General features: G+C 36.2%; 4 protein-coding genes across 4 annotated transcripts; 1 reads left to right on the forward strand and 3 right to left on the reverse strand.

The window, feature by feature from the left end:
- Window positions 1-812: 812 nt before the first annotated feature.
- Window positions 813-1,727, reverse strand: LOC138133124 (glycine-rich protein-like). Its single transcript, XM_069050928.1, has 2 exons — window positions 1,577-1,727; window positions 813-1,459 (listed from the first exon to the last, which is right to left on the reverse strand). Exons 1-2 carry the CDS (start codon window positions 1,586-1,588, stop codon window positions 962-964), a joined length of 510 nt encoding a protein of 169 aa, XP_068907029.1. The 5' UTR covers window positions 1,589-1,727; the 3' UTR covers window positions 813-961.
- Window positions 1,728-4,925: 3,198 nt separating this feature from the next.
- On the reverse strand, window positions 4,926-7,636 carry LOC138134023 (uncharacterized). The gene is made up of 2 exons (XM_069052084.1): window positions 7,488-7,636; window positions 4,926-5,315 (listed from the first exon to the last, which is right to left on the reverse strand). Exons 1-2 carry the CDS (start codon window positions 7,497-7,499, stop codon window positions 5,013-5,015), a joined length of 315 nt encoding a protein of 104 aa, XP_068908185.1. The 5' UTR covers window positions 7,500-7,636; the 3' UTR covers window positions 4,926-5,012.
- Window positions 7,637-9,623: 1,987 nt separating this feature from the next.
- Window positions 9,624-10,494, reverse strand: LOC138133407 (larval cuticle protein F1-like). The gene is made up of 2 exons (XM_069051311.1): window positions 10,203-10,494; window positions 9,624-10,147 (listed from the first exon to the last, which is right to left on the reverse strand). Exons 1-2 carry the CDS (start codon window positions 10,212-10,214, stop codon window positions 9,692-9,694), a joined length of 468 nt encoding a protein of 155 aa, XP_068907412.1. The 5' UTR covers window positions 10,215-10,494; the 3' UTR covers window positions 9,624-9,691.
- An 813-nt stretch (window positions 10,495-11,307) lies between these two features.
- On the forward strand, window positions 11,308-12,228 carry LOC138133406 (larval cuticle protein F1-like). The gene is made up of 2 exons (XM_069051310.1): window positions 11,308-11,653; window positions 11,707-12,228. The coding sequence occupies exons 1-2, from the start codon at window positions 11,642-11,644 to the stop codon at window positions 12,163-12,165; spliced, it is 471 nt and encodes a 156-aa protein (XP_068907411.1). The 5' UTR covers window positions 11,308-11,641; the 3' UTR covers window positions 12,166-12,228.
- The last annotated feature ends 947 nt before the right edge of the window (window positions 12,229-13,175 follow it).

The raw sequence follows: 13,175 nt of genomic DNA on the forward strand, positions 1-13,175 counted from the left end.
TTTACTCCATATTTTCACAAAAATAATTTACTTTATTGCTGTTCCACCTTATCTATAAATAACAGTAATAATATCGAACGTGAAATTTGCAACACGCCTCCGACCACTTTTTTCTCCGCAAAAGAACTGAAATATACAAACATAACGACCAACACCAACTCATCAGATTTTTTGTCACATTCATTGGTCACGCCAATAGCGTAAGAAAAATTATGAAAAACATTTCCAACACCAGCTCATCAGATTTTTGTAACATTAATTTGCCACGCCCCAACAGCGGTAAGAAAAATGGTGGAAAAAAAATTGAACAAAGAACGTCGTTCGTTGTACCTCTGACCTTACAGTAAACACTGCATCGGTTGCAATTATTTCCAATGCAGGTCGATTTTATTTCAAAGATACATTAGCGAAAGTATGTTTGTTACCTTTAAAATATAAAATTCGCAATTACTGTATCGTTTATGGTTAAGGTCATTCTGTGTTCCCCGCAACTATTTATTATTACAAGACGTAGGTGGACTGTGTATTAGAGATTTATTTCATAATTTGTGATCTAGACAATTAAAGACAATTGTCTCTCATTCATAATCATTATTCTTGCGATCGTGTTGTTCGATTTGATCGACCAACAGGGACACGTCACCGAGAGCAATTTGCATGAATGTCAGAAAAAAATTTCACACGACATTCTAAAGGAAATGGGTGTATGACTAATATTTTTATGAAAATTGTCATTTCTTATGTCCTTTACGAGTCTGAGGCGCAGAAAAACCGTAGTATTGGGGTAGTTAGTTGAAAAAATGAAAAATGTGTTTTTGGTAATTCATTTATTATTTATTATTCATCACGTACTAAATTAATACTCATAAATAAGCATTTACAAAATACACATGGTCGTAGACAAAGCATAAATATCAAGTCACAGAACTGACCCATTTGTAAAAAAAAACCCCTAATTTGTTTACCACCCATGCCCATGTGGGACGCCGTAGAGCCCATGGGCTACGATTTTACCAGCAGGACCAGCGATCACAGCTGGGACCGTAGCAGGACCACGAACAGCAACTCCGTGTCCGCTAAGTCCAATAACTCCTCCTCCATTGGTCACGACACCGTGTCCGAGTCCCACACCGTATCCCAAACCGTGTCCCAATCCCAATCCGTGTCCAACTCCCAATCCGTGTCCAACTCCCAATCCGTGTCCAACTCCCAAACCTCCGTATCCCAGGCCGGCGTAGCCGAGTCCCACAGCGGGACCAGCAACGTAGCTGGTGGCTACGGGAGCGGCAACAACGGCACCGTGTCCATATCCCAGACCGTAGCCTAGACCGTGTCCGGCTGGTCCGATGGCTCCGTGAGAGGTGACGACTCCGGAGGGTCCGCTGACGATGGCTCCGGCCCCGTGTCCCACGACTCCGGCGCTGACGATGGCGGCCAAAGTGGCGAACACAGCTACGAACTGAAAATTGACAAGGTCAAATACTTTTATGTAAGAGACCGCAATGTGCGCAAGAATAATTATGAAAGGGAAGGGAATGCAGGAAATGGGTTGGTTGAAATTTTGAAAATTGCTTACCAAGGTATTCATTGTAATTCGTGTGAAGATCTGAAGAGTCTGAGGTGCTCTACTCTTACCCCAGTTTATATAGCCATAATTCGGCCTTCGGTGTGTTAAATAATGGTCTCAAAAACGGATTGCTCATTCGAGAATACCACCTTTAGCTACAAACGCCGCGCCCTTCCTTTTTTATAGCGATTTTTTCGCTAAAATTGCGATTTGCGGTAAATCGTAAGAGTATCGTTTGGAACAAATCGCGTAATTATTGGTTGATTTCTCTGCGATTTCAGACCCACACACCCATTTTGCTCAACGTATGTCGGAAACGTGCACTATGTAAGGTTTTCAGGGAACAACTTATTTATTATGGATTCCGATTATGCAACCGTGTGATATTGCACCATTAAATTGGCCTGTTCTCAAGCAACAATTATCTTGTTCTTGTAGTACAATACGATCGACATTTGTAGTATTCGCTTTGAAGCGTTCATTCATATTGAAGAGGTGGCGCGTGCGGCGCGCTTCTTCAGGCGCATCTTCGTGAGTTGCGATTCATTCTCGAAACGGAAAACACAAATTAGTCAGTCGCATTTCTCACAATATTTCACTTGGGCTCTGAGAGATTTTAGCATGACTTTCACCAAATTTAAATCGAAATATAATTTGATGACATGAAACAAGAATGAAAGTAGGACAATAAAAAATGTTAGAAAAATGTAAATAACAAAAAGGTGGGGAGATCAAGGCAGAAGATAAAAATCTACAATTGAGGGAGAAGGCTTGATTGGATAGATGAGGGATGAAAGACAAATAGGAAAGTCGAAAGTTTGTTGTCTTTAATAAGAAACTGCGCCCGAGACAGAAAAGTACTAATTAATAAAAGTAAGAAATTATTTGTCTTAGTGGACAAGGTCTGAAGAAAAAATGGAATGAGATAAATTAGAACTGAAGTGTGACTTGCATAAATCGCTGGTTTGGTCTTAAGCTGACGTCATATAACCCTATAAAGACAAAAAATAAGAATTGCAGCAACTTTTTATACATTGCACAATAAAATAAAAGCGAATTTAATTGTTAATTAATAAATAATTTTCTGTTCCAAAATTGTTCGATAAAATAAATGAAATACCTATGTTACCTACATTATAAAAACTATCAAAGTCAAGATTGACCTTCAAGCCAAAGCGTTAATCTTCTAAATTACAAAAATGCTGGTTGGGAAGAAATCGTTTGCTGTGAGAGATGCAGGATTTAGATTATCCAAAGAAGTTCTTAACTGGAACTAAAATAAAATTGCAATTGCAATCACCCATGAGTGATCCTTGAGGTGTAAGGTCTGCAATAAAGCTAGAGGCGATCGTTTTTTAAGTGATATACAGCTGTGTAAAAAATAATATAAATAAATAAAACAAAAAATTAAATCTTTGTAGAGGGTTGTAAGAAATGTTTGTAACATCGTAGTTGCCTGTAAATTTGTCACCTACAATACATAACGTAACTATACTTCCTTAAAGGTAAATTAATGTGATTATTTGGTTGCCTAAAGCAAGGGGCTTTAAGACAAAGTAAGTAAGGTAAGTAAGTACGTATAATTGGAATTTTTTAATAAACAATTGTCAAAACGTTGTCATGTTGGTATGAGCCAAACAGTGATTTTCATGATAATACGATTAGTCACACTGAGTATCAACATTTTTTTAATGTAACTGAGCCTGCGTCCCGACGAGCGAGAGTTTATTTTAAATTCGAAAAAGATTTCTCCTGATTTCTCATTAAATTTGTTTTGAAAATGATTTCGCGGAAGAAAGGTACGGCAAGTGAAGTGAACATAACCTTAACTATGATTTGGTGTCAAATTGTTATACAGCTGGTCCATATGGCCACATTTTAGGGTGGTACAGAGTGTTTTTTTACTGCATTTTGACATTGACAATTGTTTATTAGAAAAATTTCACTATAAATCAAATCACCCAACAACAAATTTCGTCTGTTAAATTGATCAAAATTGTATTTAAAAATGATAAAAACACGAAGATAGCAAAAAAAACAAATGTTTTCAATGAAAAATTGTTCATTCCAATGTCCCAAACACTTGATTGCTCTTCTTCACGTAGTTTCAAAAAACGTTTCGTATTCTTTAAACTGTCATTCAAACACCTGGACAAAATTTGTAATTCCCTTAATCCTCAACAGCTTCCTCAGATTGTGGAAGCGTCCCAGTCGATTTACCTTAATTTACACGTCCAGCCTGAACAAACCTGTTGATTACATCTCTAATCTGGATTACCAAAGACGTTTCTTCGTTTAGAACTTAGACATATTTTATAAGGTATTCGTTCACTCATGCGGGCCAACACTGAATAATATTTGTGGAATAAAATCACTTATTACTACTGCTAAAGCACTTACAGAATGTTTGTTACTTACAACAGTAATCGATGTCTTTCACGAGTCTTGAAAAAACTTTTGCTTCCTCAATTAATTCAGGAATTAGCACTTTGAAAAAGTGATAAGTGATAAGAAGAGGCGACAAAATAAAATAACCATGTATTTTGAGGAGTTGTACTTTCTATGGCTTTGTCAATTTCATCATTTGACTGCTTAGATAACCGGGAATTACTATTTGATGACTCATTTTACGCATTTTTAAAACTATTTTTTTTATAAAATTTTACACAACACAATACGAACAAAACACATTCTTCATTCTTGATTTGTTAAAATAGACTGTTAATTTTTTTAAATTGCAAATATAAAATGAAATTTTCTAGCCGAATTTATTGCGTGCTGATTTGATTTCCTGAGGAAATTAATATTACTGTAATCGACAGACATTTTTATGTGTCTTGAGAAATTACAACTTACTACAGATTATTTCACCACAAATAATAAAAAAGGACATATGAAAATTTAAACGATGTATAAAATTATTTTATTACTTAAGAACCTTCCGTGATAATTAATTAAGTATACGTAAATTATGGGATTTTTAAACACATCACAGCAAATTAGTGAAGTAATCATTTGCATTCAACTTCGTTTGGACAAATATATTATGGAATTAATTCGAACACAGCAGTCAGCTTTTCAAATAAATTAGGAAACGGCATAAAAGTGAAATTCTGATTTTGTTCATGTGAGAACATTCACATCTGATAGAAAATCAATGAAAGTAAAACCAAAACTCGCATTCTCCTCATTTTAGCCATAAGCAGTTGTCAAAATCACCATCAGCCGCACCCAGTTTGTTTACTCCGATTCTACATGTGTGAACTTGATACCTCACTCGCGATTGAGTAACCACAAATATAGCAAACCACCATGGTCATTACCACTCGATTCCGGTGTGCAATAAAACGCCAACAAATCCTTTACAATGCTTTTATTTATTAGTGTCGAAACAACAAAACATTCGTCTAGAAGTACTTCTACTAGCTTCTAGTCCTTATCGACTTCACCAGGCTCTGAGGACGGGAGCGCCCAAGTGTCCCACAGCCACGGAAGAGATAGCGGGAGCGGCAACGATGGACCTTCCCAGCCAAGGGGCCCCCAAGCCCAAGCCCAGAGGACCGGCGATCGCTGGACCACCAATGATGGATTTACCGATGACCGGTGTGGCCAGCCCGATGGGTGCGATCGCAGGAGTTGCCAAGGAAATCGTCCGGGCTCCGACGATGCTGGTGGCCAGAGGCGCCGCCAACGGGGATCCGATTAAACCGGCGTTGGCGGTGGCGATGGTGAGGGTGGCAAGGACGAGCTGCAAGAAAGGGAATCAGATGGAATAAGGTGTCGAAAGCGTGAAGGTCGGAGAGGGTTTTAGGCGAATAGTTGCGCTGTGGCCGTTATTATGATTTTCGTGCGCGATTTCCGGTACGTACTAAAATTGTATTGATATAATTATTGTTTCTTTATTCGCCTTGGACTGGAGGTGCCGACCGACAATGGGAACTCTCGAACTACGTTCACTTTGGCGTAATAAAAAATCGCCATTATCGTGATATTAAAATACAAATGCGAATTCTTTTGTGACTAACACTTTTTTGACAAGTTGTAAATATTTTCGTTGTTGTTTAAGAAAAAATTTCGCAATCAGATTTCACTGATTATTTAATACCTGTCTAACAATGTTCCAAAACCGTTCCTTTCTGATAGTACAGAAAAGTTGTATAAATGATATGAAAACCAGAAGATACACAATTAAATAGCTTTGATAATACCTATTTTACTAAAATACCTACATTTATAAAATACATGGTTATAAATTTTCTATTCTTTCTATTTATTCGAGGCATTAGCTTTCTTGGGATCTCTTCAATTATTCCACCGAAGACATTTGGTACGTCAAAGCACAAAAATCAAAAACGGAAACCAAGAACAACGAAAAAGCTTTAAATTTGAACTATCCCACCTCCACCCGGCGGCACGGCAATTTTGCCGGAGTACATACACTATTACGGATAATACTATCAAGTAATAGTGCAGTGCTTATCAACATAATTACCGGCGTCTCGCCTCCACATTTTGACTTTTTTGTGTTTTATGTTCTGTGTCAATGTAAGGAATTTCCTCACGATGTGACATGAGTATAATAATATACCTTTTTGAATTTCAACCACCAATGTGTTCTCTAAGTCCAAAATTTTTAAATTTTTAAAAAGAGATTGCGGTACTATTCCTGTTGCTGAAATTATAAATGGTAAAATCGAAATTTTTTCTAAACACCAAAGATTTCTCATAGCAACGGAGAGTTCTAAATATTTATTAATTTTTGTATTATATGTCTGTGTTATATTATGTGAATTTGGAACAGCTATATCTAAAAGATATGCTTGCTTTTGTTGTTTATTTAAAATAATAATGTCTGGTCTGTTATGCTGAATGTGAATGTCAGTTAAAACTGTGCGATCAAAATATAATTTGTAATTGTCATTTTCTAAACAACTTTCTGGTTTATAAATGTAATGTGGTTGTGTATCCTTTAATAAATTGAATTTAACTGCTAAATTCATGTGTATAATTTTTGCGAATATATCATGACGTTTTTTATATTCGCTTTGAGCCAAAACGGTGCAAGAAGAAATGATGTGTTCAATGGTTTCCCCTTCAGTTCCGCAAATCCTACATTTATCGATGATCGATTGTAAACCGCATATGTGTTTTTTATAATTTCTTGTATTTATAACACGATCTTGTATTGCAAATATAAAACCCTCAGTCTCAGGATGAATATTTGATTTTTTAAGCCATGCATGAGAAGCTTGAATATTAAAAATATTAAATTTATTATTAATATTCTTAATGCTTGATAGAAATTTGACAAGTTCAAAGAAAAAAAACTAAAAATGCGCCGAGAAATTTTAAAGCAAGAGAAGAAATGGGTAACGAGCATTAAATCGTTAAATTTTCTTAACTACTGTTATTGTTGATAGAGAATTGTACACGCTTGAGGGTATAGTTGGTTGCATACCTTTGAACTAACTTCAAATTATTTTTTCATCTAATTTATTAAATTGTTTAATAACTTATTGATGTTTTCATTGTATAAAAAGTAAAAATAGATATCTTTATTTGCGTGGGCTTTTCATTTTACAAAAATAATAATGACAGCAATTCGTTTGTGGAACTAAAATAAAATTACCGGTTTTAATCTTGTCACTGTCTCAACAATAGCCGGCTTCTACTTTCTCCTAATTTTAATAATTTTACCCAATTTTGGATTTCACAAACAATTTTCTTTAATTGTACATTTTTTACACAACAAAATTCCAAATTTTTTATTATATGTATAATTTTTTTGCTACAGATTTTATGTCCTCTGTTGAACGATTTCTCAATTTGTTAATTACCAAACGTTTTCGATATAATTTGGACCAGAGATTTAGTATTTTCATTGCGTCAGGAGTGAGCAAAAAATGAGATTTTAACTTACCACGGCGTACATTTCGAGCGGATTAGATTAACTTAAGTTGACTAACTGAAACCAAGTGTACTTAGCGTAATGCCATTGTGCACACCCCATACTGTATTTATACAGATCTAACGGCCTTCGTGATCCAAATAAATTGCGATTTTTCCAAGAAAAACTGGTTCTACTAACACAGCATAGGATGCAATTTTTTAAAAATAAATTGTTATTGCTTGTCGCTCATGTAGGTATGGTCTATGGTAAATTGGGTCAGATCGAACAAAATGAAGTCGCGTTAATTAAACTTGATCGATTTCTGTCATTATTAATCAGTTAATCACCGTGGGGTAAAAAAATCCACGGTGGTAGCTTTGGAGGGGCGACTTTTCCGAAAATCTCCGAAAATTGCGTCAGTTTTTACATCTTTGGAATCAATGAAACCGATACAAATTATTACATCATCATTCAGCTGACAAAGAAGTCGGGCACGCTGAGTTTACTTTCGACGGTGAAAAATGGATATTGCGAATTGTTACGGTTTTTAACTGGTGCGACGTCATTAATTAGTGAGTAACTAATTATGTGATGAACTGATGAGAGACGATGATGGACACGATTCTAATAAAAATTTATGTTGTTGTACAAATTGGCGACAATAAATCAGTTGTTAATACAATGCATTATTTAATAGATAATAAAACCGTGAGCGATTCCATAATTTTAATATATTTGCATAGCATTAACATAAGTTTAAATTGTTCGTGACTTCCGAAATTAATGAAGCATGACTAAACGGTCGAGGTTAGCGTAACATTATAAAAATTGTTGTAAATTTCGCAATTTGCCAAAAATCAGATTACAACTTTGATGATTTTATCACCATAGGTTGGAGTCAGTGTTAAGATGGCAAGGTTAAACTAAATTATTGCATAATTTTCAATATTTTAAGATTCTTAAAATTTCAACATCGAGTGTCTAAGTTTGTGCAAAATGTCGCTCAAACAGAACTTTTGATTCTACTTGAACTTTGTTTAATTATTAGAACAGAACAAGGGATTATTAACAATAGCAACTATCACGTCATTTCGTAATTCTGAGCTACCCACCAGAATTTAATATCTTGAGATTAATCTCAGTCAAGGTGAATTAAAAATCGAGTAATTTCCGTTTACATTTAAATCTGCCAACGACAGAATAATAACTAAGAGTTTTGCAAATATATTGAGGAAACATCTGATCAAGGTTAAATGTACCGATTTTTGAATTACAATGGTACTGAAGAGGAATGCGAACGATTCTTTTCGTAACAAAGTTGTCAAAAGTGTTAATTTATGGCTTGTATCCATTTGGTTGACCACAAATATCACTTGAAAGTGAAACTTTAACAAATTTTTGTAATTTTGACAGGACTGAAGAAACACCTGTTTCCATTTCTGGTCTCTTCGTTTTGACATTTTATCCACATCGAGAATCCCCGAGAAAAAGAATATTACTTGTGAAAATGAATATTTTTAGGTTAGGTATCTACAGCTAACAATAATTTAGAATTTGTAATTTGCTTCTAATTGCAAACTGAACGAAACAAGTTAGACTTGTCCACAAATCACCATTTTAAAAATTTCCACTCAATAAATCTTGTAATTTTCAAAAAAATGTTTGTATTAATTAACCTACAAAGTCCATTTTTACGTTGAACTAGTTTTAGTTTGGAGGGGAACAATAAAAGACAAATATTGTTCAATAAGTAATACAACCTTTGTTATGGACACTGGTCGTTGGCACTTTAATTTGAAAAATCTATTTAGCAGGGGGCGGCGAGAGGAGCGGCTGCAAGACCTCGAGCACCGATGATGCAGCGGGTTCCGATCAAGCAAGGAAGCAAGTGGCGAAACGAGCAGCGGTAATCGCGGAGGTGGTGGCAACAACGGCGTGAGAGCAGCCAAAGAATCAACCAACGGAACAGCTAAAGGGGCGGCGAAGGGAGCAGCGAACTAAGTTCCGACAAAGCCTCCAGCGCTAACACCGGCGATAAACAGGATAAACAAAGATGATCTAGACATATTATTATTCCTTTTAACAAATGGTGTAATAGATTATTAATGTTTTACCATTAAAAATTAAAAGATTTCAGTTTTTGACATTAAAATAAAATACAGAAAATTAATATTCAATAAATAAATTTATTTTAACATTGAAGACATCAGTAACAACAGTTTATCAACAACATTTTACCAGACGGCGCCCAAAGGAGCGGCGGAGAGGGTGGAGATAGCTGGAGCACCGATGATGGAACGAGCACCGATCAAGCCACCGGAAGAGAGGGTGGAGATACCTGGGGCACCGATCAAACCGCCGCCCAAGTGACCGGCAGAGAGAGTGGAGATGGCTGGGGCACCGATGATGGAACGAGCACCGATCAAACCGCCGGTACCGATCAAACCGCCGGCACCGATCAAGCCACCGGCAGAAAGGGTGGAGATGCCTGGGGCACCGATGATGGAACGGGCACCGATCACACCGGTGGTCAAAGCTGGACCGGCGACGGCCACGGGAGCGGCGACAGCTGGGGCGGCCAAGGAGATGGAACGAGAGGCGACTACACTAGTGGCCAAAGGAGCAGCCAAAGGAGCTCCGAGGAGATTTCCAGCGCTGGCACCGGCGACGGCGAGAGCGGCAAAGACGATCTGCAAATAAAACAACAGTAGTGAAAGGAAACAGTTAAAATGAAATGGTTCCTACCAAAGCGTTCATGGTAATTGTGTTGTTTGGTTGTAAACTGTTGTTACAATAGCTTTAAAGTTGTGATATCTGCAAAAAGCAAAATTTGAGTATTTATAGTGAAATGGTGTCCTCCACCAAAATTGTTCAGTGGTTGAAAAACCTGTTTCATTGTGGTGTGATATGGTTGTACTATAAAATTTGATGTTTACGCACCATGATGAGGCTTATGAAATATTGCAAGAAATTGCAGTTGGAAGTGTGATCTGAATGATCAAATACAAACTACAAATGTGATTTGGCAAGCAAAGTATGTTAATCATCCATACAAGAGCCACAAGAAGTTAAAAATATGGATTTTGAACCTTTTTAACTCGTAAATTTGAAAATGTTAAAAAAGATGAATTGCCAATAATTTTCATAGCAGTTGATAAAAGTCGAGTTTAAAAATAATTTGCAAGGATATCGATAAAATATGCTCTTGCTTTTTGGAAAAATTATTAATTTATGAAAAAACTGCCTACTACAGCATTAAATTGTGGAAAAAAATGTCAAATAAAATGAAATTATTATTTTGGCTAACGCAGGGATACGTCAATTTGATCTATAAGGATCTGAAGGTTGTTTCTGTTAACCCAGTTTTTTCCTGCTTAGGTTTTGTTAAATGTTAAATCGTTCACTTTTTAACAAACAGGAAATTTATAATTATTTAAAAAATGACTCATACCTCATTTTTGAGATATTGTTATTATTTTATTGGTTATAATAAAATTAAAGCTTATTTAAAATAAATTATTCAGAAAATTAAGGAAAGGTAATTTTTAATAATACATAATTAAAGCTTTTGTAATTTATAAATGTGATAAATTAATTAATGCAGAGTGAGATCTAATCGCCATAAATATAAATTATTTATCTCAAATAACTATCGCAAGGTCAGAGAACCCATTGCACATCGTCTAAGTAATTCACTTAAGTAAAACAATTTTTTTATTTGACTTACTCAACATCTAACATTTTCAACGTAATAACAATTGTTTATTGTCTTAGAGGAAATTCTTGGTAAGAAAGGAGTTGTTTCAGAGTATAATTTTGTAGTTTTTTAGATAAAGTCTCTTGCACGAGGAAGAAACTTGTCCTCAAGGTTCAAGTGCAAAAGATTTAGGTTCTTCTATATTGATACAGAATGTAACATAATGAAACCTAATGAAAAATGGCAAAGACGTGACAAATTTGCAAAATGCAATTTTTTTGAATGTTTCATAAGCTACCACATCGCACCAACTAGATCTGACATTTATGGTGGGCCTGCAAATTATCCCACAATGGAACAGGTTTTTTTTGTAAATAGAACCACCTAATTCGGTGGAGGACAAGTTGTCACTATATAAAGTCATGCTGCAGTTTTTGTAGACACAGCTTTTGTAACTACAGTTTACAAACAAACTCAAAAAACCACCATGAACGCTTTGGTAAAACCCTTTAGATTTTGCGTAAGTCCATAGAGTATTTTCAAATGTTGTAGATCGTCTTTGCCGCCCTCGCCGTCGCCGGTGCCAGCGCTGGAAATCTCCTCGGAGCTCCTTTGGCTGCTCCTTTGGCCACTAGTGTAGTTGCCTCCCGTTCCATCTCCTTGGCCGCCCCAGCTGTCGCCGCTCCCGTAGCCCTCGCCGGTCCATCTTTGACCACCGGTGTGATCGGTGCCCGTTCCATCATCGGTGCCCCAGCCATCTCCACTCTCTCTGCCGGTCCCTTGGCCGGTGGTTTGATCGGTGCCCGTTCCATCATCGGTGCCCCAGCCATCTCCACCCTCTCTGCCGGTCACTTGGGCGGCGGTTTGATCGGTGCTCGTTCCATCATCGGTGCTCCAGCTATCTCCACCCTCTCTGCCGCTCCCTTGGCCACCGGTTTGATCGGTGCTCGTTCCGTCATCGGCGCTCCAGCCATCTCTACACTCTCTGCCGCCCCCTTGGCAGCCTGGTAAAGAAAATGTAATTCTTATTGCCAGACTCAGTGAGACAGGAAAATAAAATTATTTATTGAATAATTTGGACTTTTCATTGTATTTCATCACCCAAATTGACAAAGAATCAATAAGCATTTGGATTATGTGAGAACATAAAGAGATCATAGGTATTCTACCTATAATTTTATCGAGAGAAATTAAGACTGTAAAGAAAAAATGTGTAGAGGTCTTGGATTTTCTCATGAACTATGAATCATATCTGCTCAAACGACGAATATCGGTCTCAAGTAGGCGCTACAAACCGACCGGAAAACATCGTCATTCGTTGTCTCTCTCTCTCTCTCGTTTGTATTTGAATTTGAAACTAGTCGACGTTTTCAGTTTTCATTTACAGATTTTTCACTGGTTTATCGCCCGTCTTCGCAGATATTTCCAAGGTCACAGCCCATGAGAGAATCCACACCTCTAACAAGCTTATTATCTAGTTTGCAAAAGCAAAAGATTTATCATTATTAATTTATTAATCAACTGTCGTAAAAATTTTGCTAGACTTGTTAAAATTTTTATATTGATTATTTCCATCACTATAGCAACACAGGCAATGGTCCAATGAGAATTTGACTTTTGAACCAATCATTTTTGTTTGTCTCGGATAAAAATTCGCTTCCTTTTGTCAGATTAAAATTTTTCTTTCCACTTGTCACATTTGACAGTTCATTTTATAATTTAATGAAAATGACTTCTTCGTCGATAAATAATAATATATTGTGGTTGTTTGTTGTTTTTTTTTGTTCTGGATATAATCTCAACAAATATAACTCGACCTTGTTTTTTTCGATCGGATAATTTTTTTAATTTATCTACTCAAACTTTTTGTGTTTGATAAATTTACTCATTGAATTGGACATTTTTCTTCAAAGATTAAATCTTAATCAGAAGAAAAATGTCCAATTCAAATTCGTAAATTTATCACCAAAAAGTTTTTGTGAAATAAAAAAATTTATCCTATTAAAAAACAAGGTCTTGTT

This window comes from Tenebrio molitor, chromosome 6 (assembly GCF_963966145.1).
Source record: "Tenebrio molitor chromosome 6, icTenMoli1.1, whole genome shotgun sequence".
Lineage (NCBI taxonomy): Eukaryota > Metazoa > Arthropoda > Insecta > Coleoptera > Tenebrionidae > Tenebrio > Tenebrio molitor.